Here is a 27,620-nt window from a genome sequence, read left to right as displayed (position 1 = left end):
TAGAAACCTCCACCTCTGGGTAGATGGAGGAGAAGGAATGACATCTGTAGCTGCGTGGAGTGCTGTACTCCGAGGCATTGTGTAACTGAAAGGAGGCTCTGCTTTGTCATGTTTTAATAGCCGCTGCTGTGTGTTTTCATCTCTTTAATATTGTTGAGCAAGAAGGGATCTGGTGCACGCACGGGTAGGACTTTACAACAGCTTGCTTCTGTTACCAGCTACGTACAAACTGTTCCTCCCTTCTGGCTTTAGGCAACAGGTGGTACTGCTCCCTCCTCAGGGGGACCACTGAGAGAAAGGCAGGCACAGGCCAGCCCCTGAGACTCCAATGTCAGGGATGTGGGAGAAGAGGTGGGAACAAATTGCATTTGCGATTTTCCCTTGGCCTAGTCATGGGAATCAGATTTGTTCCCACCAGGAAAGTCTTTTGTCATGGTCTCTCTCACTTCCTCGCTTCTCTTCTTGTCAATGATCTCCATCTCGCGCATTTTCTGTGGAGTACAAAGGGGGTGGGCTGAGTGAGGAGAACGCCAGGAGCTTTTTCTCTTTTTTTTTTTTTTTTTTTTAGCAAACTCCAAGAGCAAAGATTCTGTTTCTCTGGTTAAGCTGTATGCAGATGTAGAAAGAAAGGCTGAAAGCCTCTTATTCCCAATTTCCCAAATTCATGCCCCTCTTGTGCCACAAAAGGGAACTGTCTCCTCCTCTTCCCCACTCGGCTATAGGATGGAGATTGTGCTTTAAGATTTCTGACACGAGGAATGCTCTCAACACCCTGTAGGGCCAGTGCTGCCAGGGCCCTCACATACCTGGGAGATTTCAGTGAGGATAATTCTCTGATACTTCTTGCCTTGTCCCAGAGCTTCCATCTCTGCCAGGAACTCCCGCCTCTCCCGAACTTCATTCACCACTGACAGAGAGAAAACACTGTGAAAATGGGATCCAGCCAAAAGGCAAGGAAATGTCTAGCTGCAAACCCTCAACCTCCCAGCTCTGTTGGAGCAGCGGTCCCACCAGGGGAGGGGGGATATCTGCTGTAACACCCACCCATCTTGCCCACCAAAATACCTCGGTGGTCCTTCACACAGTGGGAAGCCCCCCTCCCCTGCACAGCTCCCTTCCCTATCCTGCAGGAATGGTGACTTCCCACTTTTCTTTGCAACATGAGAGTTTTCTGTACTTAATAGTTATCGATCTGTGCTGTCACAGTTAAGGAAAGGCTGTCTGGAGCGTTCACACACATAGCAGATTCAAGCACAGGGAGGTATAAGGCAGGGTTTTGCCATCCCAGAATATTGTGACGGACAAAGTCCACCACTGCTTAAAATTCTGCCCTACATTTAAGCTTTGCTAGTGTAACTTTACTGATCTTGGAGTGAAAATAAACACAGCCCAAACCACGGTCAGGCTGGTAAACATCCTAGCCTACTCTGAGTCACACTGGCTGGAGAAAGGATCCACAGTACCTGGGCTTTCTGCCCAGGCTGCCCCTGCGAATCACCACGGTATTCCTCTGCCAGCAGTTTGTGTTCTGTGGGCAATCCAGACAGCCTACATCTGCCAGCAAGCCTCTGCAGAACAAATTCTGCGAGGAAGGCTGGATCGCAGAGGCACAGTGTCAAGTCCTTCCTCTGGGAATCTGGCTCTGTGCTCCCTTCTGCCCAGGGTTTCAGATTTGGGACCTCACAGCCCTCAGGGGGAGCAGCTTTCCAGGCTTCCCCTGCGCCCTCTCCCAGGGACGTACATTCTTCAAAGGAATGACGAGGACATACATTCTTCAAAGCGGTCAATCTCAGTTATCTCCTCTTCCTTTGTCTGAACAAGTGTCTGTTTTACTTGGTGTTCCACCACATCCTTCCCTGTCGCTAAGATATTCTGGAGCCTTTGCTTCTCCCTTTCCAAATCTCCTGTGAATGAAAAGGAAAAAAACATAAATGCTTAGCAGCCTGTCTCCTCAGCAAGAAGCCTGGCCACCCTGCTGCCCTGCTAATGACAGCAGAAGAAATGTGACATTAATGACAGTGCATCCCCAGGCTGAACTGCACAAGCATGCCCATTGTGAAGAGAAAACCAAACAGATATCAAAGACTTGACCCACATTTATAAGCTAGAAAATTATATAGCACCCCTTCTTACAGAAGGATTGTACAAGGTCCTATCACTTATAATTCCCCTAGCTGGCGGGCAGAAGTCAGTGAGCATTTGCAGTGAACATTCCCTCAGAGATCTTTTTTAAGCATCTTTGAAGTCAGAAAGTATGAGGATGAAGAGTAGTTAAGAACACCTCCTATGGCTGCCGAGGTTGCAGGCAGGGGGTGGACATAAGGGGAAGAGAGAGGGACTGGATGGCATGATTAGTAATGTTTTCTGACTTACTCCTTGCTCGTGGCTTGAATTTCTCTCGGGTGTAAGCATCTCCTGCCTGGCAGACCTTGGCAGGCCGAAGATGTGGTTTAGCTGAAAGCCTGCTCGGCTGACAGAGCGGTGGGGAGGAAGCAGGCGGCATGGGCGCTGGTTGTTTGCTGGATGTGGGGTGGCACTGGAGGGGCAAGGCATCTCCCCCTGGAGAACAAACCCAAAATATTGATGTCAGACACAGAGGAGCCTGGCTGGATGGCCCCGGATTACCACCAGCTGAAGATCAGGTGTAGCGCAGCCAAGAAATATCCACGGTGTCACAGATGCTGCTCATGGGTACGCGTCCTTTGGGGACGCCTCACCTGGTACTTACAAAAAACATCAGCAGCTGTGCTGCCGTGTGGAAGGGAGCGGGACACCTCCATCCAAGCACCCTGTAGGTGAACACCCCCTCGATTGGGGCGAGGGGCACGAGCTGTTCACCACAGCAGCGAGGGGGGAACGCGAGGCGGACAGCACTCACGTTCCAGGCACTCCATCAGGCATCGCCTCTGGAAGCTCGTCAGCTTCGACTCCTCCATCATGGCTGCAAAACATTGTCTATGTGTAAACACAGGGCCCCAGAGGGCTCCCCCCGTCCCCATAACACCCAGAACGGGCGGGACAGGGCAGGGGGTGATCCCTACGGACAAGACAGACAGACAGACACGGGTCTTCCACCACCTCACATGGCCCAGAAGCACCCCTCAGGGCCTGTCCCCGCCGCAGGCCCCGTTACCTCGCAGCAGCTCCCGGGTTTTGGGGCTGTACCGGGCTCTGCCTCCTCCCTCCGAGCCCGCCATGGCCGGTGGCGACCGCGGAGAGGGAGGGTGAAGAAGGAGGGGGTAAAATGGCGGCGCGTCGCCACGGCAACGGCGCCATGGCGCCGGGCGACTGCTAGTCACGTCACGGGGAGCGACCAGAAGCGGGCGGGGAGGAAGGAGACAAGATGTCTGACAACGAGGACAAGTGAGAGCGGCAGCGGGGGGCAGGGGGCGGGCTGGGGGACGGGGATCGGGATCGCGATCGGGATCGGGATCAGGATTGGGATCAGGACCCGGATTCGGATCAGGATCCGGATTCGGGTTGGGAACTGGGAGCCAAGCGCGTTGCCTGACGTGCCCTTCCCTCCTGCCCCTCAGCTTCGACGGGGATGACTTCGACGATGTGGAGGAGGACGAGGGTCTGGAGGACCTGGAGAACGCGGAGGAGGTGGGTGCCGCCGGCGGCTCGCCCGCCGCTCGGGCCTGAGGTGCAGCCGAGCCGTAGCGTTGTGCTGGTTTCCCCAGGAGGGACAGGAGAACGTGGAGATCCTCCCGTCGGGAGAGCGGCAGGCGGCTAACCAGAAGCGGATCACCACCCCCTACATGACCAAGTACGAGCGGGCCAGAGTCCTGGGCACACGCGCCCTCCAGATAGCGTGAGTATCCCCTGCTGTATCCCAAGCATCCCTGCAGTGAGGCTGTCATCTCCTGATATCTCCCAGCCCTGTTAAAGCTGCTTATTCCTTTCCTTAAAACCTCCTGGACCTCATGTAGTCCCTTACCTGACAGCTGAGCTTGCGGATCATCATCTCAATCAGCACTGAAAAGCATCACCGCGTGCCCTTACATCTCTAACAATCCCTCAGATGTCACAGGCAAAAGGAGAGGGGAATGTGACACGCTGATCCTGCTTTCTGCCTTTCCTAAGGCAGCCAGCATGGGCTGGAAAGCTCAGGACCGGTTGGCAGAAGCTAAAGTTTTAGGGAGAGATGCTCTACAACATCTTCATTTATTACCATAGGGCTGTAAGAATTAGGAATGGCATAGCCATCCTGAAATCTTCTCTGAGTGCAGCTGTATTCTGGCAAACTGTAAGTTTGTTAAGTGTTTGGAATAGTGTGGCATCATTTGTGATAGATAATGCCACTTAAATCCTATTTTGAGTGCTGTTAAGGCTGGCTGCTCTCAATCTGTTCCATTTACCTGTCCAGATCTGTTTTAATAATATATGTAAAAAAAGTTTTGTGGTTTTTGAAAAACTGCCCTACAAGCGAGACTATTAAACTGTGTTAAAATTTGTCTGAAAGGGCGTCTCTGAATTTCATCTTAGCTACATGCACCTTCATAAATAGTGCTTCTCCGCATCTCATCACCATCTACAAGCTTCTAAATGAACTTTCCTTAATTGTCACTTTGCTGAGTTGTTCTTTGCCCAGTTATCACTCCAGGAGGCTATTTTGTGTGCATTCTTTCAACTGGTCGAAGACCAGACAAATGGGTGAGATGGGATGGGTATGTGCCAGGCCTGTAATCCAAAGCACTCTGGCGCCTGGTTCTCCTTCAGCTACGTATTTCTGCTTTTGGTGCTGACTCTAGGCCAGCAGCAGCCCCCCAGTGGCCTTAACCACACATAACGTGAACTTCTGTTGCTGTTGCCACCAGACAGAGAGACAATCAGCAGCAGCGCTTGCTCTACTTTTACAACCCTCTGCAAAAATGCATTTTTTTCCCTAGCGATAGACTGCATCAAAAATCCAGCCTTTCATTTTCTCCTAAAGAAAGCCTGGAAGATGTGAGCAAGTGAGAACACGGGGGATGCCTATTTAACAGTGTTTCCACCCTCTCTGTTAGATAATTTTGAGATCAGTTTTGATATTCTGTTCCTCTGTGGTGGTTCAACCTGGCAGGCAACTAAACACCACACAGCCATTTGCTCACTTACCTTCTCCCCCGACCAGTGGGATGGGGGAGAGATTTGGGAGGGGGGGAAAAAAAGTAAAAGCTCGTGGATTGAGATAAAGACAATTTAATAAAAAAGAAAAGGAAGAGAAATAATGATGATGATAATAACAGAATATATAAAGCAAGTGATGCATGATGCAATTGCTCGCCATCCCGTCCCTGAGCAGCATTCCCCCTGCCCCCTGGCCAGCCACCACCTGTTAATTCAGCACAATGCCATGCCTTATAGAATATCCCTTTGGCCAGCCTGAGTCAGCTGTCCTGGTTCTGTCCCCTCCCAGCTCCTTGTGCACCCCCAGCCTGCTCGCTGGCAGAGCCAGAAGAACATTCAAGCAAAAACTCGGTCCATCGTCCCCGGGAGAAATTTTCTTTCCGAAGTGGATGAGAGTGCAACACGCAGGCGCGTGCTTAGCTGCCCCTTCTTCGTGTTCTCTCAAATGGTTGTTGATGTTTTGTTCCAGGATGTGTGCCCCTGTGATGGTGGAATTGGAAGGAGAGACAGATCCCTTGCTGATTGCCATGAAAGAACTCAAGTAAGTCCCAGCCTTCGGCAGTGAGTGTATTGATTTCCATAAAGCAAGCACTCCCTTCCTCATCCCAGCATTTAGCAGCTTATTCCATGCAGCTCATTCCAGGACAACATTGTGTTCCCTCAGTAACAGTGAGTACTACAGTTGCCTTCCTTTTCTGCTCCTTGGGACTTCTCCACAGCTGCTCTTCCATCATGGGAGCTCTTGCATAGTGCTGGTGATTAGCAGTGCTCTGATCTCTTTTACTTGGGAGTCCAAGTGTCTTTTATTTCTGTGATGAGAACACAAGGTCCTCATCTTTCTGGAATCAGTTTAATTCTCTCAAAGGGATTGGTGCGAAGGAGCCTTCTGAACAGACCTGTGTTCAAATGGAGTGCTGGCAAAAATTAAAATAAGGGTCAGGTTGGTAATGTGAAAGCCCTGGTAAGAATGTCTTTATTTCCTGCATCCTTCTACACTTGGCTTATTGCAGGAGGCACAACCCTTGCTTACAGAGAGATTAAATAAATCCTTTCTGACTAGCAAAATCAGCTTCTGGATGGCTGCTGACAGGCCCACCTTTCCGCAGCAGAGTGTTCTGGCCCACAGCTTGCTGACGTGGTCAGCGAGCTAATATGTCATGGGCAGGCTTCTTTCAAGCAGACCAGCCAGACTCCCTTACTGATGAAGTCCCTATGCTTGAGTTGAGTTGTCCCTCGGCTCCCCCAGTTTCTCAGTGCGTTGCAGTTGCTCTTGCAGACTTTATATCTCTATTACAGCAGCTCCTTTTATCATTGCTAAAACCTCCACGGGTCATGCTCCTATCAGATCTCCAAGATCCTAAATTGCTTCTGGTCACTGTCTGAGTGCGAGCTCTAGAAAGCAGTCAGAGTGTCACACACAGTGGCATCCTGTGCTGTGCCAAAATTAAATTGTGATTCTTGGCACGAGGGAGCTGCTCTGGCACTAGAAAAACAGAAGCCCTGAATGTGGTCATTAAAGACGTTGTATTACTTTTCACAGTAATGGTCTGATATGGTCGTAAACCTGATGCCCTGGTTAGATTCCAGACTGTCTAATTACATTCTGCAGATTTAAATCTGCTTCCACTAAGTTAAATTCTGTTCAGCACTTTCTTGCTTTCTAATTGGAGCTGCTGCTAGCAGACGATGTGTTCTGTCCCAGCTTTACCAGGCTTTGGTGGCTGAATAGTCCATAATATTTCACATATCCTTCTTTATAATGTACCTGATGCCCCCAGACGTGCAAAACACTCCATAGAACTCAGCTTTTCATGAAGGCTCTTGGAATTCTGACACTTCTGTAGTGTCTTGTAGGGGGGAAAAAATCTTCACTAGGTTTTCCTTGGAAAAAAAAAAGAATTTATTACTCAAGTTACTTTTTGTTTTTTTTTTTTCCCATCTTTTATTTAGATGCTTGGTGTTTTCTCGTAGTGAATTCAGGTCACAGGGCTCAGTTCCTGCAGTAGCAACAGGGTGCTGACCTTCTGGAGGTCTTTGATTGTTTTGAGACTTAGGGTGCTCGATGCTTTGCACCTACAAAAGAAAACTGTGTTGGTACTTCCCTCTACCGTGTAATGCCAAATCTCTGGTGCCATACAGATCTCCCACTTAAACCTGATGAGCTTACTGAAGCTAGCAAGGCAGCGTACCTCAATTCCCATTGCCTGCTGAAATGCTATAGTGAAGGCCCTGGCATTTCTTTTCACCTCTCTGTCCTTCCTCCAGAGCACGCAAGATCCCCATAATCATACGTCGTTATCTACCTGACGGGAGCTATGAAGACTGGGGCGTGGATGAGTTAATTATCACAGACTGATCAGCCGTTGCTTTTGGTTCTTTCCTTCTCCAACAGATGTTTCTATTTTTGTTTATATTTGTGTAAATAAATTATAAACCTTCCCATTTTAAGCTGAATGTGTTTTTTTTTCCTCTCCCCCACCTTTTTTTCCCATCTCTGCCCTATGTGCCCAGGATTTCTTTTGGACCCTTTCTTACTTCTGTACACCAGCTTGGTTATTCTTTCATTCTGTGTCGGTCTGTGTGGGCTTTACTAAGATTAGGGTGCAAAGTGCCAAGTTTCTCTTTTATTTCCACCTGAAAAGCCCATACCTTTTAGCTAGGGTAAAGACTGCAGTAGCTGCCTCCACCTGCCCCTCCTCTCCAGTTATAGGACCAACAGCCAAGTGAACTACTGTTGGACAGAAACGATCTTGCAGGTACTTTGGCTTCAGAAAGACTCCAGCCCTCCACCACTACCCCTTCTTAAAACGCGGGTGTGAGACACCTCCATTGCTTCCCCCTAGACAGTCAGGCCTTTGTGCCCTGAGCAGGTTGCTGTGGAAACCCCCAATTTCCTCTCTGGCCAGAGCTGGCTGTGGAGCTTCTCAGGAGTATCGTAGAGCAGCTCTCATCAAATCACCTATTGTTTCCCTGCTCCTGCTGCTTATCAGTGCTGGGGATCCCCTTTCAGTGGCACTGCCCCAGCCGGAAGCGCAGTCGCCAGTCGTGGTCCCCGCCAGCTTGGCAGGGTAGGTTCGGTTGCTGCGCTCGCTCCTCATTCGGCTCCTCTCTGATGCGCCATGGGATCAGCGCTCTTCGGTGCACGGGCGCTCTCCCAAGCCATCTCAGTTGTGTGAAGCCCAGCGCATCTTATGGTGGCACGGCAGTAGTTAAATTCTAGAGTTCCTTTGGTAATCTGCAGTGTGATGACGGATCGGTCATTTGTCCTCTCAAGGTACCTGTGTTCTCGCCTCTGATGTGCAAGGAGGAGAAAAATCATATAGTTCCCTGCTCAGATCAGAAAGGGTTGGGTGGATATGTTAAAATCTGCAAGGGCTTCCAGCCAGCGAATACCTCTTTTTCATTTCTTAATCTTCTCTGTGGTTCTTGCTTTGCACGAGGAAGGCAGAATACACCGAGTCCTCCATAGCAGGTGATCTTATTAAAATGTGCCCTTGGAATTTTTGCCTTTTTTTTTTTTAAGAGAAGAGAAGGTAAGGTGCACCTATTGTTTCTGCTTTATGTTGATTTTTTTTCTTTACACTGGTCCAAGAAGACTTTTTCCAACCAGCTCGCGTTAAAGCTCGTGCTCATGTTTAAAGCATGCATTCCTCATGCTGTACGTGTGGTCGGTGCCTGCAGACAAACATCCACATCCCAAAGGGAGTTTACATCCACCTGCTTGGGGACCCAGCTCATATAACCGGCCATGTATGTCATTCTCTTCCTGGGCCCTGTAAAAGCACCCACCCATCCATCCTTCCTTTGTCGGTCTGCGCAGGGATGCGATGTGTGCAGGAGGGGCTGGTTTCGGAGGCGAGAACGCAAGGGCTGAACAGGTCCCTGAGCAAAAGGACAGGTCACAGGGATCGGGGAGATGCTTGCAGGTGTGGGAAGGGGGTTGACCCCAAAGAACGCAAGTGCTTCCTGATCCCGGCCATCCTTACCAAGAAAAGGTTAATTCGCAGCGCTGTGGCCTTCAGCCTTCTCCCCCCACCCTCCATGGAATCCTTTAATCACGTTGGTGCGGTGAAATTTCAGCCCTGAAATGGTGCCTTTGTGCAATCATTCTGGCGTCCGCCATGGAGCGCGGGGGTCGTTTTCTTGTCCTTTTTTTTTTTTTTTTTTTTAAATGGCTTCTTTGTTCCCTGCCCGCCTCCCCTCCCCAGCCTTGCATCTGTATCAGATACGATTAAAGGGATAGGGAAGGATGCTGGGCCAGCTCCTGCTAGGCTGCGGGAGGAGTGTTTAACCCCTCTGTTACCAGTGTCATGTCTCTGTTCTCAGTCATGTCTTCGTTGTGAGGACGCTCCTAGATGAGAGGAGGCATCCCCTTCCACTAGAGGATGGTTGATGTGGAACCCAATCGCTTTCTTAGTTTGCTTTCTGAGGAGCTGGAGAAGGGTACTTGTGTATGGTTAAGGACTTTCTTTTCCCAGTCTTCCGTTCACCCACACCACGGCCCTTCTCTCCTCCACCCCTGGGATTAGCTGTCCTACCCCTAACTCTGCCGTGGCTCCCCTTATCCCCTACATGCTCCTGACCTGCTCGGCAGTGCACTAGTTCCCTTCTGGACTCTCCCCACAGCCTGTAGTTTGGGGTAGAGATTTCTCCTCCAATTCACTGAGTGGTCACAGATTTATTTTGCACAGAGCTGTTCGCCTTGACATCACCGTCATTAAATGTCATTACGTTGTTCTGCTGCTGATGCTCTTGGCCCTATATAGGACTTCATCCAAATAGTGCCACGAGTTTTAAAAAGCTCTGAATGTGCTCTGCAGTTCCTGGACCTCCTCCTTATTTTACTCACCCATTAAGTGTCTAGTGAACACAAAATCACAGGATAGATCACGTGTCTTTGCTCTGAAGCCTTTGGAATCCATTTTTAGTTGTCGTGGAGTCTCTGTTTTAATTGGAATCCTGCCTTGCTCCCATTGGCCTTGAAAGAAGTTCTTAAGCAGACCAATACCTGCTGTACATTTTCTTTCCAAACATCTTCAGATAGTCTCCTAGGACCTGACTACACCCAGGATGTCCTCTTCAACAGCTAAGGTACGTACTTCTATTCTTGAATACACTGTGTGTGTGTGTGTGTTTAAATTCTTGCTAGTGGAAGGCAAGAGGCTGGGTGCATTGAGTTTCTACAGAGAAACTAATGGTTGGTCCAAAGTGCTTCCAAAATATACAAGTTTATATAAGTTTTTTATGAAGGTACATAATGGCCACCTGGAGATATGGAACTGAGAGAGAAACCCCACGCTCCTATTCTGGAGGGAGTTAATGATGCTAAGAAATTCTTGGGTGGAACACACACAAACAGTGCTCTTCTTAATGGCATGTGACGAATTTTAACTGAGGAGCAGGATTCAGTGTTACTACATCCCTCACTCAGGAAATGGTTGGAGCTGGGTTATGAGCAGAAGAGTTTCGTCTCCATGAAGGAGCGCAGTAAGCCAGCTGGAGTTCTGCCTGTGTCCTCTCAGTGACAGGCAGAGGAAAGCTGTGCACGGGATCCGTGCGGTGTTGTAGTGACACATGACAGACTTACTGGGGGAGGAAAAAAAGAGACTTTCATGAAAGAGGTCAAAAAAAAATCCAGAGACATGAAAATGAAACTTTTAAGTTTATTATTCCATATGTTTAATGCAGAGTTAATGGTGCTAGGACAGCATAGAGACTGGGGAAAGGGAGCTGGGGGAGGAAGGTGCTACTTGCATAAATAAGGGGACAGGGCTTGAACAGGTTACATGCGTACAGGGAGCAAACATTCTACATGATCTTTTCAGACACCACGAGGAGGAGTCATCCATAGCTAAGGGAGGCAGGAAGGGCATCTGACAGTCATAACAGCAGAGGGAAACAGCGGCACGGATCACAGTCCATGTTTGGTCAAAGTATTTTATCTTTCTAGACTGGATTATCCATTGGAAGGTCCCACAACATGTCTCTGCGATCAATTGCCAGGAGTCATTTTTTTTCCTGCAGCAACTTCTGTGCCAATTCACTCCCTGGCATGGCAAACCACCCCAGTCCTGGAGGTGTCAAAGGAGAAGTCAGCAGACTGTTCTCAGGCGTTGGGCTGAAAAAAAAGAGGGTTGATCTGACTGCAAGAGTTGCTTGCTTCCAGTTCGAATCCCAGAGGCAAAAATGAGTTCTTCTGCACCTAACCAGGCTTGTTTTCTTCACACTCATCCAAGACTGGGTGCGTATCTACCTTGCTTAAAGCCACAGGAGCATCTTTCCATCCTCAGCGAAGGTAGGAGGGCGGTGTTGACGGATGGCAATATGTGATTAACAAATGAGCAGGGATGCACGCCACATCAGCCTGAGTTTGGAGCAGGGGTTCAAAGTGAGCATTGCAATTGCCTCTGGGTGTTGGCAAGTGCACAGTAGCTTTCTTGGTGCCTCCACTTTCAGGGAGACATGGTCAGGCACTGGAAGAGCAAGGACTAGGTTTGCTCAGAGGTTGTTCGGGATACCGAAGAGATTAGAAAGGACTGAGATGCCAGAAATACCAGACACAAGTGAACGATATAAAGTAATTGTAAGAAAGGAGGATTCACTCACAGCACCTTAATGATCCACAGGTCCTGCCCCACCTCTCCTGCACCTCCATACACGAACACACGTGCACACACAGGCTATGATATGAGAAAGGCTAAGAGTGACAATGCAGTTCCTGAGTCCTACGCATTGTTCAGTCAAGCCTTACAAAAAAATCCATGCAGGAAGGAGTGTGGGATTAAACAGAGGCAGGACGGAGAGAAGAGGCGAGGAGAAAAGCTAGGGCGCAGTCGTGGAAATCAGCGGGGAAGCAAGCGTAAGTTGGTCTTCAAACGGGGATCGAGATTCATGCATGTGTGAATCTTGGGCAGGACTGCTGCACAACACTGATCGCAAGGAAGCCGGCCGTGCCGTCCTCCCCGCTCCTCCTCCCACAACATGTTCACCACGGCTGAGCAGCCACCCTTCACCCACAGCAGGTGACAAAGAGTCGGCCGTTGTGGTCTTTTGGAAACACTTGCTAACTCACTGGAGGAGTCTGGGGAGGGGAAGGAAAGGGCAGTCTCTCTTCTCTTAAGTCCAGGGTGCACACAACGAAGCCCGCCACGGACCAGTCACTCCATGTCTTGAATCCTCCTCATCTAGAAGGCCAGTAAGGTGTTGCAAGCCAGTAGCATGGCCTGCGTGAAATCGGTAAAGGGCAAAAGGACGAAAAACCTTCCTCGAGGCGGGTGAGCCAGCGATAGCCGGGGTCAAGAAAGGCACTTCCAGATACTCAGTGGGTTTTGGTGGCTGGATGGTGACACTGAGTGACCTCGGAGTTCGGAGGCTCTTCTGCCTGTGCTGATTCTTTGGAGCCTTTCCGTCGCTGCTTCGGTCACTGTTCCCCATTCCCTACGGTCTGGAGAGAGTCGTATAGACGGGCTGTTCCCAATGTGTGGGGCTATGGGACTGTGGCACAGAGGGTGCGGGGTCAGAGATGGCGGTGTAAAGGGGACGTTGGGAAGGTCCCATGTAGGAGAAGGCAGAGTAGAGGCCAGAGGCTTGGCTGGAGTGGCTGTAGTAGGGTCCTGAGGGCTGGTGGTCAGGGTAGTCAAACTGGGGCCTGGAGATGGAGGGGAAGGCCGAACCGTAGTGGGGCAGACTCAGGGATGTGTAAGCTATCTGGGAGGTGGAGGGCTGGTCGGTGTAATGACCTCCGGGGGCGGACCCCTCCGTTTTCACCTGGGCCTTGGAGTCCACCACCGGTGATGTGGCGGCGGACAAGGAGACCCCGTGCTGCTTGGAGATCCAGGCCGAGTGTCCGCTGGCTGCAGCCAGGGCGCTCCCGAGGCCGTAGCCAGCCGCCGCGGCTGCCGCGTAGCCCCCGACATGGCCTGGGTGGCCAGCGTGTCCGTTGGGCGGCAGGTACTGGTCAAACTCGTTGACGTCAAAGGTCTCCATGTTGGACATCACCTCGTGGCTGATCTCCCCGATGTCCACGTTGCCGAAGTCGATGTGGGGCTTTCCCCCTTCCCCCAGGGAGCGCCCTTCCCGTTTGGAGTCGGCTTTGCCTGCCTGCAGCTCGGTCTTAGGGGTGGTGGGAGGCGTGGGGGGGCCGTGGCTCTGACCTGCAAGGTGAAAAACATTTTGAGGAGGAAAGAGAGAGAAGGTGAGTTACTGCTTTATACCTGGGCAGCTCCACAGGCCAGCTCCGCTCCTCCCAGTATGCCAGCAACTGCACGAAGACTTCAGTGGAGGGAGAGGGAAATGGCCAGCCAAAACCAAACCTTTTTATATCGTCTTACCAAAACCAAGGAAAGGTAAAAGGATACCCCACCGGAGAAGAGAAATGTAAGTGCCATGAAACTCAGGCATGCCCCTGTACCAATGACTCCAGCAGTCTGCTGGGTCGTGAGTGAGGTGTGAGCCACACCACTAAGGCTTTGACAGCGATGGCTTGTTTTCCTGAGCCTCCCCGTCGGCCGTAACCTGCCAGTGGGTTCACAGAGACCTGGGACTCACCTGAGGAGTGTTCTGGGTGCCCGTCGGACATGGGCGACCCTTCCCCGGGATGCCTGTGGTCCAGGTGGGCGTTCTTGTAGTGGGCCTGGATAGCGGCAGCCCCGCCAGCCTCCGCCTCCACCTGGCCTTCGCCCTCGCCCTGCGTGGCCTTGCCGTTTTTCCGCCGGCGGGGCTGGTACTTGTAGTCGGGGTGGTCTTTCTTGTGCTGCATCCTCAGCCGCTCCGCCTCTTCGATAAAGGGGCGCTTGTCGCTTTCGTTCAGCAGCCTGCAGGGGCCAAGGTGGTAAAGAAGAGGGGAAGGAGAGGGGCAGGTGTGTGAGAAAAAAAATAAATCCCAATGCGCACAATTATAGGACACAACATATAAATCCAGGCATCAGGGTGTTGCCCTGTTTTAGGGTATTTCCCAGAACAACAGGGAGAGCTGGGGGTGATTTAATGGAGACAGCAATGTTTTCCTCCTCATCGTTAATAGTCAGCTTTAGTAACTCATTGTCATGGTCAGCGCCAGTGCTGGGTGTCCCTTCCCCAGCTGCATTATACTTCTCAGGAACTTCAACAGCCTCACTTGCATTTTAGTTTCACCCCCAAAGGAAAACCCAGCCTTTCACAGCCATGGAAAATAAGGCTGGACAAGCTGCTTTCAAAGATTTAGGGCAAAGTAAGGGAAGCTGGGAGCAGGCCTCAAACAATGGCAGTGTGGCACACCCTTACTACCCATACCGCTGCCTTCCCCATCTCCTGCTCCTCCCCAGACTGTTTTTATTCCAATTTAAGCCTTCTTGTGGGCTCTGCTCTGAGTTTGAACATAAATGGTAGTAATTGGCGTTGGCTCCACCCAAGCTACTGCCTGAAGCTCACTGGGCCTTTAAGCCTCTTGCAGTATCCTAGAATGGAATTAAAAAAATTTAGAAGGGGGAAAGTGGTGTATCCTGCTCCTCCTGGAGCTCCTGCTCGCTGTAGACAGGGACAATGCAAAAGGCTGAAACACAAATGCCCAGCCCTTCTTGAACGTGGCCTTGCAGTTGTAAAAAAATTAGCTTCTACATTGCTTGACCATGTACAAATCGATAAGCTTTGGTCTCTAGATGAAAGGCTGTAGAAATGTAAGCTCCTTCTCTGTATTCCTGCCAGATCATGAGCTGCTCTGGTTAAGATAGGATCTCCAGGAAAATCATGAAATGTACAGGCAGGACAGCTCAGAAAGCTTGAAGATGAGAACGATCTGGTTGCTCAAGGCTTAAGCAGCTTCAGTTGGAAGCTCTTCAGTTTAATTTTGTGGTTTTTTTTCCCCCTCAAATGTCCTTGTGACTTAGAATCAACCTGCTTCCAAGCAGAAACCAGTGTTCTCAGAAGGGGCCAGTCTTTTCCTGTGACTTGTACCTCAAGCACCCCAAAGCCCTCAGCGCTAAAAGGCGAGCGATTGTGTTACGCTGTAGGCACTGTGGAAGAAGAAAAGTCTGAAAAACAGAAGACAGAGCGGAGGGACGTCTCAAAGATCACAAAGATAAAACTGCAGGGAAGGACCAAGGGGTCACCAGCAAGTAACTGGCCGGTTTTTAAGCATGCCCTTTCTCACCACTCTCTCTGCATCGCCCTGACCATCAGCCAGAAGGTGTGTGGCGTGGCCTGGAGCACGTTACGCTGCTGACCTGGGTTCACTCTAGGCAGCCTGAGAAGGTTGCAGCCACACGCCGCATTCCTCCGCTGCCTTAATCCTGCAGATTAAAGCAACTGAGCCACCATGAATCCAGCACCGGCTTTTCTGTCTCCCTCCTGCCCGTGTACACCATGCTCACACGTCCTGGAGGGCTCTAATCCCTCAGCCAGCCCTGCTCCAGGCTGCCCAAGAGGTCTGAAGGGACAGCCCGTCCAGCCATCCTGGCCTCTGGAGGCATCAAGGACTGGGAGGCAACCTCACACCATCCTTGAGGACACCCCTTCTCCATCAGAGATGAAGAAACGGAGGCAAACTCTGCAGCCTTACAACCCTTCGCTACAAGGAAGCTGGGTTTAGGCTTCTCTACACTGCCAACCCAGATGGTGCCAGAGTTATTAAGATTCTGTGGTTGGGAATGAAACGTCTCCTTTTGCTCCAAGAGGTGCTTCTGTAAGAGGCTGGGTGCCGGACAGCCAGCTTTGATCTGCTGGATGTATCAGTGAACTCAGAGCAGAGCTTCCCGAGGAGGCCAGCAGTGAAGGCCGAAGCCCAGCCTTCCACATCGGGCCTGAACCAGAGTCACCCGTGTCTATGCAGGAGTCAAATCCCTGCCCTCTGATCTGTGCCTGGTCCCCTCACCGCCTCTCCTCTCCCCTCGACAGCCGCCCGCGAGCAGTGCCACCAGCAGGCCAGCGGGACGTCCACTCCCCGCGCCTTTGTCTTCTTCCCCAGCCTCCCTGCTCCCTCCTCCCTCCCGCTGGGATCAGAGCTCAAATCGGCTTTAGCAAAGTGAAACTGGTGCGAGCAGGCAAAGGCCAGGAGATTTGGGGGATTTGGATTTCACTCGCTTCCTGCCCTCCCCCTCCGCCCCCCACGCTCCCCTGTCGATAATGCACAGGAATCTCGCACGGGCAGAGAACTTATGGATCACGGAGCAAAGCCCTTGTGGGGCTTAACACAGCCCTCTCCACCCACCCCGGCACCAAACGCCACCGATGAGTCTGTGTGGTGGGGATGGGGTCGGCATCTCCTGCGGCACAGCCAGGGATGGCTTGTCCTACGCGTCCACAGCCCCGGATTTCGTGGGCATCACCCTGTCCCGGGCACTTTGCCTTGGTAAGGTGGGGTGCAGAAAACGAGGGAGCTGCCACCCCCATACAAAGGTCCCTTCATCAGGTCTCCTCGTCCCTCTCAACAGCCCCGCTGTCCCCTTCTTCTCGTGCCCCGCTTGTTTTCGGCCCTTTAGACAGTGCTGGCTGGCGTGTTGGCTTAGAGTCACGCCGACATTTTCAGCAGCCGGCCTCCATTTGAGAGCTGTTCCTCATCCCACCCCAGGGAAGGAAAGCAGCCAAGGCGAGCTTTCGTCAAGCATGGAAACCCTCCCTTCTTCTCCTCCCCTTCCCCTCGCCCTCCATTTTAGCGAATTCGCTTCTTCATCTGCATCCTTCTCATCCCAAGTGGACACAAACCAGGGGCCATAAGTCCCCCCCCAGTCCTGGGGTCCTGCGGCCCTTCCCACCATGGGCTGGGACCCGTGGAGGATGCGGCGGTGGCACAGAGCCAGAGGGACCACCAGCTATCTCCACCAGCACACCCTCCATCTTCCTCCTTCCCCAGCGTTGCGGGCTGCCGGGGCTGCGTGCTCCTTGCTCCTTGCTCCGCGGGCGGCTGGAGACGGCCCCCACACCCCTTGTACACCCCCCCTTGGCCGCTTCCTTCTCCCACATCTGCTCCTAAGTCAAGTCTGAGCTGGGAGAGGGTGAGGAGAGAGGTTGGGAGCCGAATCCCCCTCCTCTCATTCCTTCCCCCTGCGGCCTCCCCGGGGGATATCTGACAACGCAGCAGGGATGCCGTGTGGCAGCGGGATCTCCCCGGCTCCCTCTGGCCCATTTTCCCCCATGTCTCCTGCAGGATGGCACCATCCTCACTTTGCAGCTCCCCAGTGCCTTCCGCAGTGTGCAGCTGGAGATCACGAGCCCCGTGAGCAAACACAGCACTAAGATTTTCTAGTAGAAAAAACTACTTGGACTAGCCTTCAGAAAGATTTTTCCAGGCTCTGCTGTCCCTACCCATCACTGTTCGCTGGGCATATATTTGTCTTAAAGGTCTGCAGGCAGCCTCCGTGCTCACCAGCTCTCGCTCCCTGCACTGCTAACACAGCCCGCACCTGCACAAGCTCACAGCCACCTACGTGGAAATACACTCTGCCACTCATGTTTTCCAAAGCAACTAGGGATTTAGGCCGTTGGGTTTGGGCGGTCACTTTGTAGGTGATCCGTAAGCATCCAGGTTCCTTTGCAGGAGACCTGTCAAATGCATTTGTGAAATGACTGAGATTAATCCAGCGCTCAGCCGGGCTGCCCGTAGTTAGACTGGCACATAGATGCAATACCTTGGGGGCAGCAGGAACCTAAATGGGGGAAAACCCAACTGCACGGTGGCTGAAAGGCTTGGCTCAGGGCTGCAATCCTGGAAACCTTCAGGCCACCTCCCTTGGACTTTTGTGACCTATCGTTTGCCCCCAGCCCCACAGAAAGACACATACACGTCGTCCTAGCCAGCTCAGATGCTGACCGTGCTGCTGCACCCATAACCCTGGCGGTACAGTCCCGTACGGGCTGGCACAGCTCCGAGAGCCACTGTCTGCCCTAGCAGCAAAGACTCGGGAAGGATCCGTGTCCCAGCAAAACCATCGGCACCCAGCAGCCACGACCCCAGGACTGATCCTGCAAGCTCCTCCGCGTGACGCACGCGCTCTCTGGCTGCACAATGCCCTACGAAACAGCCGGGGCCCTCGGCAGGACCTCAGCCTTCACCTGACGGCCACGTCCCCTGCTGCACCTGGCCGCTCTCACGCTGGTTTGCCAGCGGCAGGAGCTGTGCTGGCTCCTGCTCAGGTGCACAAATGTCACCACGGGCCGGGGGCTGTGTCTCCGTGCACTCTTTCTGCAGCAGCTGTGGAGGGATTTACCACTCTGCTCTGTTTTCAAAGGAAATGCAGTGTCCAAAGGGAGGCCGCTGCTCTAAAATCTGGCAGTATTTCACAACAAGGGAATGATACCTTGAAACAACACTCTGGGAGCAAAAAAAGTGGATTCAGATGCAGAGATGTGAGCGAGGGGAGCCAGAGGGAGCTGGGAACCAGACCAATGGGGGCAAAGTGTAAGGAGATTGGTTCATACTGGCACAAATGGAGGAGGACACCACAGTGATAGTAGGTAGAGACGGCTGTGTCGAGACAACAAAAGCTGGAGGGGGAACGGAGCAAACCAGTGGGCTACCAGGGTGGAGGTGAAAGAGCAGGCAGGGGGCTGAGAGCTGCGCACTGTAGTTTTGCCTGCGGTCCAGAGTCTGGCAGCAGAGCCTGAGGATCGAGCAGCAGGCTGGGTAGAGGAAAATGAAGGCAGCGGGGAACAAAGCGGGAGGCAGGGAAAGAGCATCAGAGGAGACCTCTGCCTTCAGCTTCCCAAAGAAATCCATTTTCTTGAGTTACAGCAGACACTGGCAGGTCAGTGTAAATGGGGGGACACAGCAGAGGGAGAAACCAATGCTCAAGGGCTCAGTTCTCCCTTGTGAGCAAGGAGTTTTGGAGTCAGGAGGAGACCTGTTGGACAGGGTGTGTTTCAATTCTGCTTGGAAAAATGTCTCGTGGCCCATCTGAGGCAGAGGGCTTCCTCCCACACAATGCTGTCAGGATGGGAGAGGGAATGAAAGGGCCTCTTCACAGGAGGCCGATGGCCATGATAAGTGTTGGTCAGTGCAAGGCAAAGGGGTGACGGTGCGGGGGGCTTGCAGCAGAAAGTGTTTGTGGTAAGTCAGCGGGGTTATTGGCAGAAATGGCCCGACAGGAGTGAAGCAGCATGGCCAGCCTTGCACGCGTGGGACCCCTTTATAGCAGGGTCTCTCCTTGCCCACCACTCCCCACCACGGGCCTCGCTGCACCTGCATGGCCTGCCGAAACCAGGACCGACCCGGGAAGGATGGGTGGGTGGCTCAACCCTTGGCTCCCTTCCCTCAACCTTCCTCCTCAGCCATGTCTTCGTTTCCCACTTGCTCTGTGGCACTGCACAGAAGATAACCCCTGCTGGTGTGGGGACCCGAGATCAAACAGGCTCAGGGCAGCCGCAAGCAAGTCTGACGGGGCTCAGCCCAGCTTCTGTTCATGCACAACTTTGCCCAACAGAGGGTGAGCCAAGGAGGCAAGGTCTCCCCTGACAGTCAAGTAGGACCAGGATGAATGTCCTGGTCAGGAACAAGAAGGAAAGTTAGAGGGAAACAGGTGGAAAACGGAGGCATGGGCTCCATCTGGGTGGAGGTGAGCTCTGCTGAGGAATCCTTCCCTACATATACAGGGTACATAACAGCCACTCTTGCCCCATTCTCCCAGCCACCAGGGAGGAGGCTCCCCGTGGGGAAAAAACCTTCTCAGGGGACACCCCCTCCATCCCACCCCGTCCCCAAACTTCCTCCTGACTACATATTCCTCTCTAGGACACCTCCGGGCCTCAGCCCTCGCGCACCCGCTCTTACCTCCAGAGCTTCCCCAAGGTCTTACTGAGCTCGGCGTTGTGGAGGTGTGGGTACTGGTCAGCCAATTTCCTCCGGGCAGCCTGTGCCCATACCATGAAGGCGTTCATGGGCCGCTTGACGTGGGGTTTGCTCTTGTTACTTCCATTGACCCGAACGGGCATGGGTACCAGGGTCCAGTCATAGCCGCTCAGCACCTGGCTGACCGCCTCGCGGATGCACACGGGGAACTTGTCGTCGTCCGCCTCCGAGTCTTGCTGTTCCTTCTTGACCTTGCCCATCTCTCCGTTCCCGGAGCCGGCGAGGTGAGGAGAGTTGTCCGATGCCATGGAGGGTCCCGGCGAGAGGCAGTGGTGGTCTTCGGAGCCCACCGGGCTCATCTCCACCTCTGAAAGGTCTTGGTCGTCGGCCATGGTCTCTTCCTTCTCGGTGTCCTTCTTCTCACTGGGGAGGGGAGGGAGGAAGACAAAAACAAAGGAAAGAAAGGAAAAAAAAAAACCGAGGGGAAAGAGAGAAAAGGAAAAGCGACCACCAAATCCAACAGGGACTCCGCGCTCTCTGAAGAGCTGACCACGAGACAGGGGCCGCTTGATAAAAACACAAGCAAAGCAATTGCCATGCACACCACAAAACCCGTGATCGAGGAGGGTGGGGATGGGCCGGGGCCCCAATTAATCGGGAGCTCCTATCTTTGCAGTCATCCCAAGCTGGTGTCTGCAGAGGGGCCTACGGCAGCTGCCCAGCTATGCCAAGGACCAGTGGGACAAGGGGGTGTGGGGACCCCAGAGGAGGGAGGCATGGAGCCTCCTGCCCGGCCACAGCTCCCCACAGGAAGCAGGACTGGAGGGACAGCCACAAAACTTGTGTCAGGAGGTGCCCTTTTCTTCTGAAGACGTGCCTTGTATTGCCAGCACAGTGCCTAGGAAGACAGGGGCACCAGCACCATGTTGACAAACCAAAGGGGCATGTCTCATATCTCCTGGCCACCTCCAGGGACACAAGGCACCGGCAGGCAGTGAAAAGTGCCTCTGCGGGGACACCCCATCCCCTGGCCACTGCTCACAAAGCAGACTTAAAATATATCTACGTCGCATCCCCACGCACGTCCTTGGGGATATATGTATATCACATACACATAGATATTCAGATGCAAGCACACATGAAGTTGAACTTTGAGAGAAGCCACAGATCTGAGCTGCCCGCCCCGCGCACCCCTCCTCTCTCGCTGTCTGCAGTCACCTCTAAAAGTCCCTGCCACGGCACAGCCGCTGCCCTCTTTGAGAAAGAAATGCTCTGAAAATAAAGGCCTCCTTATCCATCCCCCCCAGCCAGAAATAAAAAGAAGGAAAGGAAAAAGAAAAAAAAAAAAGAAGTTTTAGAAAAGCATGCCTCTGGTTTAGCTGAGAAAGTTAATGGGGAGCAAAGGCTGCTGTCGCTCCGCTTGCAGAGGGTGGCACGGTGCTTTGCTGGGGAAATTGAAAAAGTGGCAGAAAGTAGGGAAAGAAAAAAAAAAAAAAAAGGAGTGAATGTGTGTGTGCATGCCAGGGAGCTCAGGTAGGAAAACTTACGTTGCTGGCTGGTGCGGCCGGCAAATCCTGCGAGGGCTGCAGTATCCCGGTCGCCCCCCTGCTCTCCCGCCGGCTTCGGGGTGCGCTGCCGGGGAGGCGCTCAGGCGAGTGCCATTCCTGGAGGGAGGCTTGGTTTTTTCTAATACCCCGGCTGGATGCCTCTCGCTGGCTTTGCTGCTTAGCACCGGGGGAGGGAAGGGCGGAAGGTGGAGCCAAGCGTTTTTCAGAGCCAGGACACGGTCAGGCCGCTGGGGAGGGGACGCGGGCAGCCCCCCACCCCACCTCGGCGTTCCCCACTTTCCAGCAGCACCGGCTGCTTGGCCGGAGATCAAGGATGGAGAACGAAACCCCCAGCAGGTTGGGGTTGCTGGGTGCAGGGAGGGATGTGGCTGGGCTCCCCTTTTTCCCCCTGCCATCACCCGTGTTCTTGCAGGGCATGGTGGCCCCCACGTTCCCAACATATCCCTGGTCCCTGTCACGGGGTCTGGTGGGGACCCCAGTGCGCTGCAATAAGCTGGCCAGGACCCCGGGGTCAAGATGTTGCAGGAGGTCAGGAGTGTCCTGAGAATGGAGGACATTAGGTCCGGAGAGAATACTGCACTGCTGGGCAGCGTATACCAGCTTGAACCTGCTTAGGTCTCTCGCACCCTAGAGCTGGGATCCTCACAACGCCTTCATTTCTGTGGGTTCTCAGCAAAACAACCAAGCTGAGCTTCCTCGGACGTGATGGGTTGCTCCCGAAGGCAAATGTGGGGTCTTTCACAAGGAAAGAGGGGGACGTCTGGTGGGAAGGACTCTCACACTCACTCCTTGCTGGGACACATACAGGTTCTCAGCACACAGTGTGCAAGGATGTTGCCATCACTTCTTCCATTTTCTAGCTTACTTTCCTTCCTAGATACCTCTGGTGGTTGTTCCTTTCTCACCGGGCTGTCAAAGAGCAGCACCAACCCCGTAACCATGACAGGTCACCCATAAAAATCTGATGACATCCCCAGATCCTCCAGAGCTAGCGATGAGATAGAGCTAGCTCCTGCCCCAGCACCTCACTGGAGAGCCAACCTGAAGGTGCTTCAGTGCTAAGTCTGCACGGCTGTGACCCAGGGAACCAACCTCAAGGGATTTCCAGAGCATTTCCAGCCCCTGTAGCAAATCTTTGTTCTTCACAGACTGTAAGAAAGACCCCACAAAACCCCTGGCTGGCACCACATGAAGCATAAGGGAAGCAGTCCCAAGGATGGTGCTGAGCATCCGAGCTAACACACTCAGAGCAAAGCTGCGGGGCTGGCTGCTGCCCTTGCAGACCTGGCTAACAGCATAGGACCATTTCCCTATGAACGTAGCTCTGAAACCATAGTGTGGTTCCAAGGAAAACCTCACTAGAGCCCACTGAGGAGTCTACAGAATGGAAGTGAGAGTGGGAATGGCTGCAAGTCAATGGGATCAAACTTGTGGCAGGCAGAGGTGCTTAAAGGTGTCTGTGTGCATAACAACCTCTTAAGCATTCTCCTACCTTCCTTCTTTCTCTTAATCATTACCCACTCCAGAAAAAGGGGCTCAGATAATCTTCCTCACGTGATGCCTTTTTCCCTTTGGAAGAGAGAAACGTGTGTGGCTTTTTCTTGGATGCTGAGAAAACCCAAAGGAGAGCCTAGCAAACTAACATCGAGTTCCTGCTTCCTTGACCAAAGCAGCAGCAGGTGAACATCGCACCTTATAATATGGAGCAAGTTCTCCCCCCAGGAGACACCCCAGCTCCCAAGCCAGCGGATGCCCATGGCCCACTGGAGGCAAAGCGCCGTGGAGCTCACATTTTCTTACATGTCCTCAAGGTCTGGGTGAGCAGAAGAGTGTCTGAGTCCCCCAGTCCCAACTGTGGCAAGAAAGGGAGCAAATCAGGAAGGGACTTCAGTAACGCAGAGGGATGCAGACTAGCGTTGGTCCCACTGCTCGCTGTCCCCATCAGGAGATGCTGCCACCTGCTAGGCAGGAGCCGGGTCCCGTCTGTGCCCTGTTGGAAGAGCTGTGGGTGCCTTGGCCCCAGACAGGGACATCCCAAAATATGTGGGCCTGGCTCAAAGGAGCACGTACCAGACACACAGTTTCTGCAATCTGCAGTCTCAGTGTCTCCTTCTATTTAAATGGTGGGCAAGTTTTTTTTCCCCCATTCTGCCTTTTTCTAGTTGTCGCTTGTTGTCTCCTTTGCTTCTGCCTCCTCTTTTTGAATTCTCGTTCCTTGTATGTAGCCCTTTTTTTCCTGTTTCCAGCTCTCCCTTGCAACACTGATTGCAGGTGCATGCTCATACACCCTTTTCCAAGTCTTTTCCGTCCGTGTTTCATCTCTTTCCTCGTGCTATGAAGAGGGAGAGACAGGAGAGCGAGCTGTAGTAGAACATATCTGTAGGGCAATGGCAGAGGTGTGATGCTTTCTGTTCAGTTGAGGTGAGAGGACACAAAGAGAGGGAGGAGAAGAGGCCATCTTTGTTTCAGGAGTCACTGGGCTGGGCAAGCTGGACAAAGAGCAACACCACAGGAGCAGGGGGCCCTGCTCAGTAGGGTTTCACTGGGAGGACCACGTTGGTGGGACACCAAAGGCCGCCTCCACTGAGGTGACCCCCGTTCACTGCACCCATGGGAAGTGGAGGAGTAAGAGGGGAGAGTGTGTCTGCAGGAGGGGAGTGGGGAGAAACATGACAGGCAAATCGGCTTGGAGGGGGCCTAAAAGACCAGAGGACGCCCATTGGGAAGTTCTGGTGTCCCCAAACCATGTCTGCTCTTAGGGGTAGGTGAGGAATCCCCTATGTGCCCCAAAGACCTGGCGTGGCTGCACCCCAGCAAGCTCCCCATCTGCGAGACAGGGCCAGCTTTTGTCCCGTGCCCAGCCCGGGGGCACAGCACTGGTATTGTCCCGGGACCGCCTGGGAAAATGGGAGGGGTTCCCCATGAAACCTTTCCACAGAGCAAAACAGCGTCAGAGCCGGGCCTTGGGGGGGCGGGGGGGGGGCCAGGGCAGACACCAGAAAAAAAACACACACACAACGGGCAAACAATACCGGCAGTGTGCTGAGGGAAAGGGAGACCCATGAATTGGGAGTTTGATAAGGATTTTCTCCCGCGCGCGCCCGCTCTCTCAACAGCCCCTTCAGTTTTCCTGGCACCCCCCTCCTTCCCTTGCCTGCTCGCTTGTTTGGGCCTCAAACAGTGCGCTGCCTTTGTTCGGGATACAGGTGAACGGCCATCATGTGATGCACGCACACGCGCGCGCGCACATAAAAAGCTTTTTCAGAGCGCCCGGCTCGCCTCAGACCCGAAGACGGGAGAGGAGACCCGGGCCGGGAGCAGCGGGGACGGCGGCGCTGCTCCATCCCGCTGCAGCACCCCGTCCCGCGGAGGTGGGCCTGCGGGGAGATGCGGGGCGAGGCCGGGGGGCCGCGGGGGTCTTGACCCTGCCGCCTCCTCGGGAGGCAGGCTGGCACGGGCTGGCTCCGGGTGTGGGGTGGCCGTGCTGGGGACGGGGTGCAGAAGGTCCCCTTCACCTTGCGTGGCTCGGGGGGAGGCGCTGAAGCTGAGCCCTCGTCCCTCCCCGGCTCCCACGTGGGATGAGCGTCCTTGTATCCTCACCGGCCTGAGGTTCCTTGGTCCCACCATGGCTGGAGGGGAGGGGAAGAGACAGCTGGTGAGGAGGACGAGGAGGAGGAGGAGGAGGAAGCTCTTCTGCTGGAAATGGGGGACCTCAGCCCCTAAGGGAGAGCTAGATGGGTTTGCTCAGTCCCATCAGCCAGGAGGGAGAAAGAGAAAGGAGGAGGACCAGGGCGGTTCTGGGAAGGCTGAGGATGGTGGAGATGTTTGGCACCTGCTGGAAATCCCCCTGCCCCAGTCAGCAATAGTGTATCAGACCTCCTCGGTGAGGGCTGCATGTCCCCTTTGGTGTGGAGATGTGGCAGGGCCCTCTCACGTCTCATCACCATGATCATGGAATAGCTGGGGAGACATGTAGCTCAGTCCTGGGACAACGTGGAGGCCAGTGAAGGCAAGGTTTTGGCAGCGAAGGGATGGCCAGGTGGCCAGCTGAACCGTCCAGAGAGGAAGGCATGAACGAATCAGAAAAAAAATGGCAAGGTTTCAACCGGTTACTCTTTTTATTTGAAGGTCGCCTGAGTGTGATAGGAAAAGCAGCGAGGAACAAAGGGAGAGGCAAGCATTTCATCATGACTCTCAGAAAATCTATGGGTCTGCAGATGGCCTCACTCGTGAGACATCATGGGACTTGATTTATGGAGGCTGTGTGAGATCAGGACCAGGCCTGATGTTTGCCAGGGCACCCGAAGCCAGCCCCGTCTCCTCTGCTTCCTCACGCCTTTCTCTCTGAAATCCTCCCCGATCTGATATCAGCGGTCTCCCAGCATTCGGGTCATTTTCAAGGACTTTCCATGAACAGGAGAAGTGGAGAGGCCCTAAAGCCCACATTCCCTGGTGCTACGGCAGCCGTGATCTCCTGTTGCAGGGGACAAAAGCGTGAAAGCCACCCCAAATTTGATCAGCCACCACTGTCAGCATGACCAGAGCCCTTCAATTCGTAAGTGTCCTTGCAACGGGGAGCCGGGCACAGGAACCACAGCCAGGCTCTGGCCTTCATCAACCCTCATCAGTTTCACCTAAAGCTTCCAGTATTGGTCCTAGATCCTCCCAGGTGACTCTTTGCTTTCACCATCAGGAGGCTCAGTAAAGAGCAAGGCAGCCCGAGGAGGAAGGAGATGGTATGGGTCACTCAGAAAAATCAAAGAGCCGCCCGTGACCCGTTCTGGGTCCGTCGGCACCGCATCGGGAGGCACATGGTGGCTGCAGGAAAGGCAGAGGGGGCTGTGGATGCAGGAACCTGCTTCGCTCTGCTGTGGCCATGCAGGCATTGCTGTGGACACGCAGGAGACTTGGCTCAGCAGCGTTATTTTCTCTAAAGCAGTGGATTACGGTGCCAGCTGCTTTGGAGAGAAGGTGCAGGAACCCTCCTGGAAAGCAAAGGTGACAAGCACCTCTGAGCACCACAAAGACCCTGGGGCAGCTCCTGACCCATCGTCTTGGATAGCCCAAGGCTCCCCAGGCACGGGAAGGACTTCCAATGCCACACAAGACCTCCCCATTGTCCCTGGGACAATTTACCAGGGGCTGGGAAGATCAAAGAGGAGCGAGGCAGGGCAGGTCTGTCTGCTACCTGCTTTGATGGGTGGCAAGAGCCTCCCTGGCTGTTAACCCCCTCGTCTCCTGCTGGAGAGGCCAGGTGCGATTCCAAAAAGTGACCGCCCCAAAAAGCAAGCACTGAAGGGGCGAGGAGCTGGGGGAAGGGGGTTTTTCTTTTTCTTGGGGGGAGTCTTCCACGTCCAGTGTGATACAGTGCAGGGAGCCAGGTGCTCTTGGGCTGCGTGGCCAAGGAGGGATGCTTGGAGGGGAGGAGAAAGGAATAGTGTACTCTTGGGCTGAATGATGAGAAAAGGGGATCCTCCCAAGGGGTCGTAGCAGTGCTGGGTGACTCGGGTGGGCTCGTTCAGTGGGGACCAAGGTGGCTCTGGGGGGATCTTCAGCTCCGCCAGCCCGCTGGCAGCAGGGAGGCTCCCGGGGAGCCAGGGGAAGGGTTAAGTCGCGAAAGCTTCAGCCCGCTGCCTTGGCCCCTGTAATTCCTCCAGAGAGTAGGACTGGGAGAACAAGGAGCCCATTCTGTTCGCAGGAATTAATAGCAAGGAGTCATCTGGGGTGTCATTCAAGCCCTGATCAGCTCCCGGAGGAATGTGAGGGAGAGCGAGCGAGGGAGCACGGCCCCAGGCCGAGGCACCAAAGCCAGGGCAGGAGCGCTTGTGCTGGTAACCAGAGCTACCAGCCGGCATTCGGGCGGCGGGACCCCAGCCTCTGCATCCCCTCTGCCCTGCGCACCCTTTCTCAAAGGGCCAGCTCCTAATTTGGGGGCTCATTTCCAGACCTTTTGTCCCTTGTTCCCCGTTTGTTTCATGGCGGGGAAAGATGTCCCAGCCCATCACCGCCACCACCTCCCTTCCACCAAGCTGCAAGGGCCATCAGGAAAGCTGGGATTTGTCCTCCCCAACAAGCTTGCCCACAGAGAGGGTCTCCAAGGAGCCCATAAGTGCATCTGGGGATGTGGGATAGCTCAGGGGACTGCAGAATTCAGTGCTGAGCCCTTTGCCACCACATCAGCTCTC

The 27,620-nt window shown here is 53.6% G+C and overlaps 3 protein-coding genes and 1 long non-coding RNA gene across 8 annotated transcripts; 2 read left to right on the top strand and 2 right to left on the bottom strand.

Annotated features, from left to right (window-relative positions):
* Positions 1-129: 129 nt before the first annotated feature.
* LOC310900323 (UPF0193 protein EVG1) lies at positions 130-3,290 on the bottom strand. 4 transcript variants are annotated; one of them, XM_083838117.1, is made up of 6 exons: positions 3,134-3,290; positions 2,879-2,941; positions 2,374-2,559; positions 1,770-1,904; positions 807-907; positions 130-491 (listed from the first exon to the last, which is right to left on the bottom strand). In XM_083838117.1, the coding sequence occupies exons 1-6, from the start codon at positions 3,195-3,197 to the stop codon at positions 387-389; spliced, it is 654 nt and encodes a 217-aa protein (XP_083694243.1). In that variant the 5' UTR covers positions 3,198-3,290; the 3' UTR covers positions 130-386. The 4 variants fall into 4 exon arrangements, with proteins under 4 accessions (XP_083694243.1, XP_083694244.1, XP_083694245.1 ...); XM_083838118.1 differs by having other exon boundaries at positions 3,079-3,173; XM_083838119.1 differs by having other exon boundaries at positions 3,084-3,163.
* Positions 3,278-7,560, top strand: POLR2F (RNA polymerase II, I and III subunit F). Its single transcript, XM_083838149.1, has 5 exons — positions 3,278-3,363; positions 3,537-3,606; positions 3,684-3,814; positions 5,582-5,653; positions 7,378-7,560. Exons 1-5 carry the CDS (start codon positions 3,344-3,346, stop codon positions 7,466-7,468), a joined length of 384 nt encoding a protein of 127 aa, XP_083694275.1. The 5' UTR covers positions 3,278-3,343; the 3' UTR covers positions 7,469-7,560.
* SOX10 (SRY-box transcription factor 10) lies at positions 5,582-22,011 on the bottom strand. Of its 2 annotated transcripts, XM_083838072.1 has the most exons (4): positions 21,415-22,011; positions 19,850-20,290; positions 13,660-13,925; positions 5,582-13,265 (listed from the first exon to the last, which is right to left on the bottom strand). In XM_083838072.1, exons 1-4 carry the CDS (start codon positions 21,990-21,992, stop codon positions 12,550-12,552), a joined length of 2,001 nt encoding a protein of 666 aa, XP_083694198.1. In that variant the 5' UTR covers positions 21,993-22,011; the 3' UTR covers positions 5,582-12,549. The 2 variants fall into 2 exon arrangements, with proteins under 2 accessions (XP_083694198.1, XP_083694199.1); XM_083838073.1 differs by lacking the exon at positions 21,415-22,011 and having other exon boundaries at positions 19,850-20,282.
* A 2,680-nt stretch (positions 22,012-24,691) lies between these two features.
* Positions 24,692-27,379, top strand: LOC310888946. The gene is made up of 2 exons (XR_014576275.1): positions 24,692-24,806; positions 25,564-27,379. It is a non-coding gene; the product is annotated as an uncharacterized lncRNA (long non-coding RNA).
* Positions 27,380-27,620: the final 241 nt, after the last annotated feature.

This window comes from Anser anser (assembly GCF_964211835.1).
Source record: "Anser anser genome assembly, chromosome: 1".
Lineage (NCBI taxonomy): Eukaryota > Metazoa > Chordata > Aves > Anseriformes > Anatidae > Anser > Anser anser.
Note: the sequence above shows the minus strand (reverse complement) of the source record. Positions and strands in the feature narration are given on the sequence as shown.

Coding starts and splice junctions, on each gene's coding strand:
- LOC310900323 (XM_083838117.1), bottom strand. CDS start 3,197: ATGGCGGGCTCGGAGGGAGGAGGCAGAGCCCGGTACAGCCCCAAAACC. Junction 2,560..2,878: donor CCTGATGGAGTGCCTGGAAC/GTGAGTGCTGTC, acceptor TTTGTTCTCCAG/GGGGAGATGCCTTGCCCCTC. Junction 908..1,769: donor GATTGACCGCTTTGAAGAAT/GTATGTCCTCGT, acceptor TCTCTCTGTCAG/TGGTGAATGAAGTTCGGGAG.
- POLR2F (XM_083838149.1), top strand. CDS start 3,344: ATGTCTGACAACGAGGACAA. Junction 3,815..5,581: donor ACACGCGCCCTCCAGATAGC/GTGAGTATCCCC, acceptor GTTTTGTTCCAG/GATGTGTGCCCCTGTGATGG. Junction 5,654..7,377: donor ATTGCCATGAAAGAACTCAA/GTAAGTCCCAGC, acceptor TCCTTCCTCCAG/AGCACGCAAGATCCCCATAA.
- SOX10 (XM_083838072.1), bottom strand. CDS start 21,992: ATGTCCTCCATTCTCAGGACACTCCTGACCTCCTGCAACATCTTGACC. Junction 13,926..19,849: donor ACCTTGGGGAAGCTCTGGAG/GTAAGAGCGGGT, acceptor TGGCCCCTGCAG/GCTGCTGAACGAAAGCGACA. Junction 13,266..13,659: donor GCACCCAGAACACTCCTCAG/GTGAGTCCCAGG, acceptor TTCACCTTGCAG/GTCAGAGCCACGGCCCCCCC.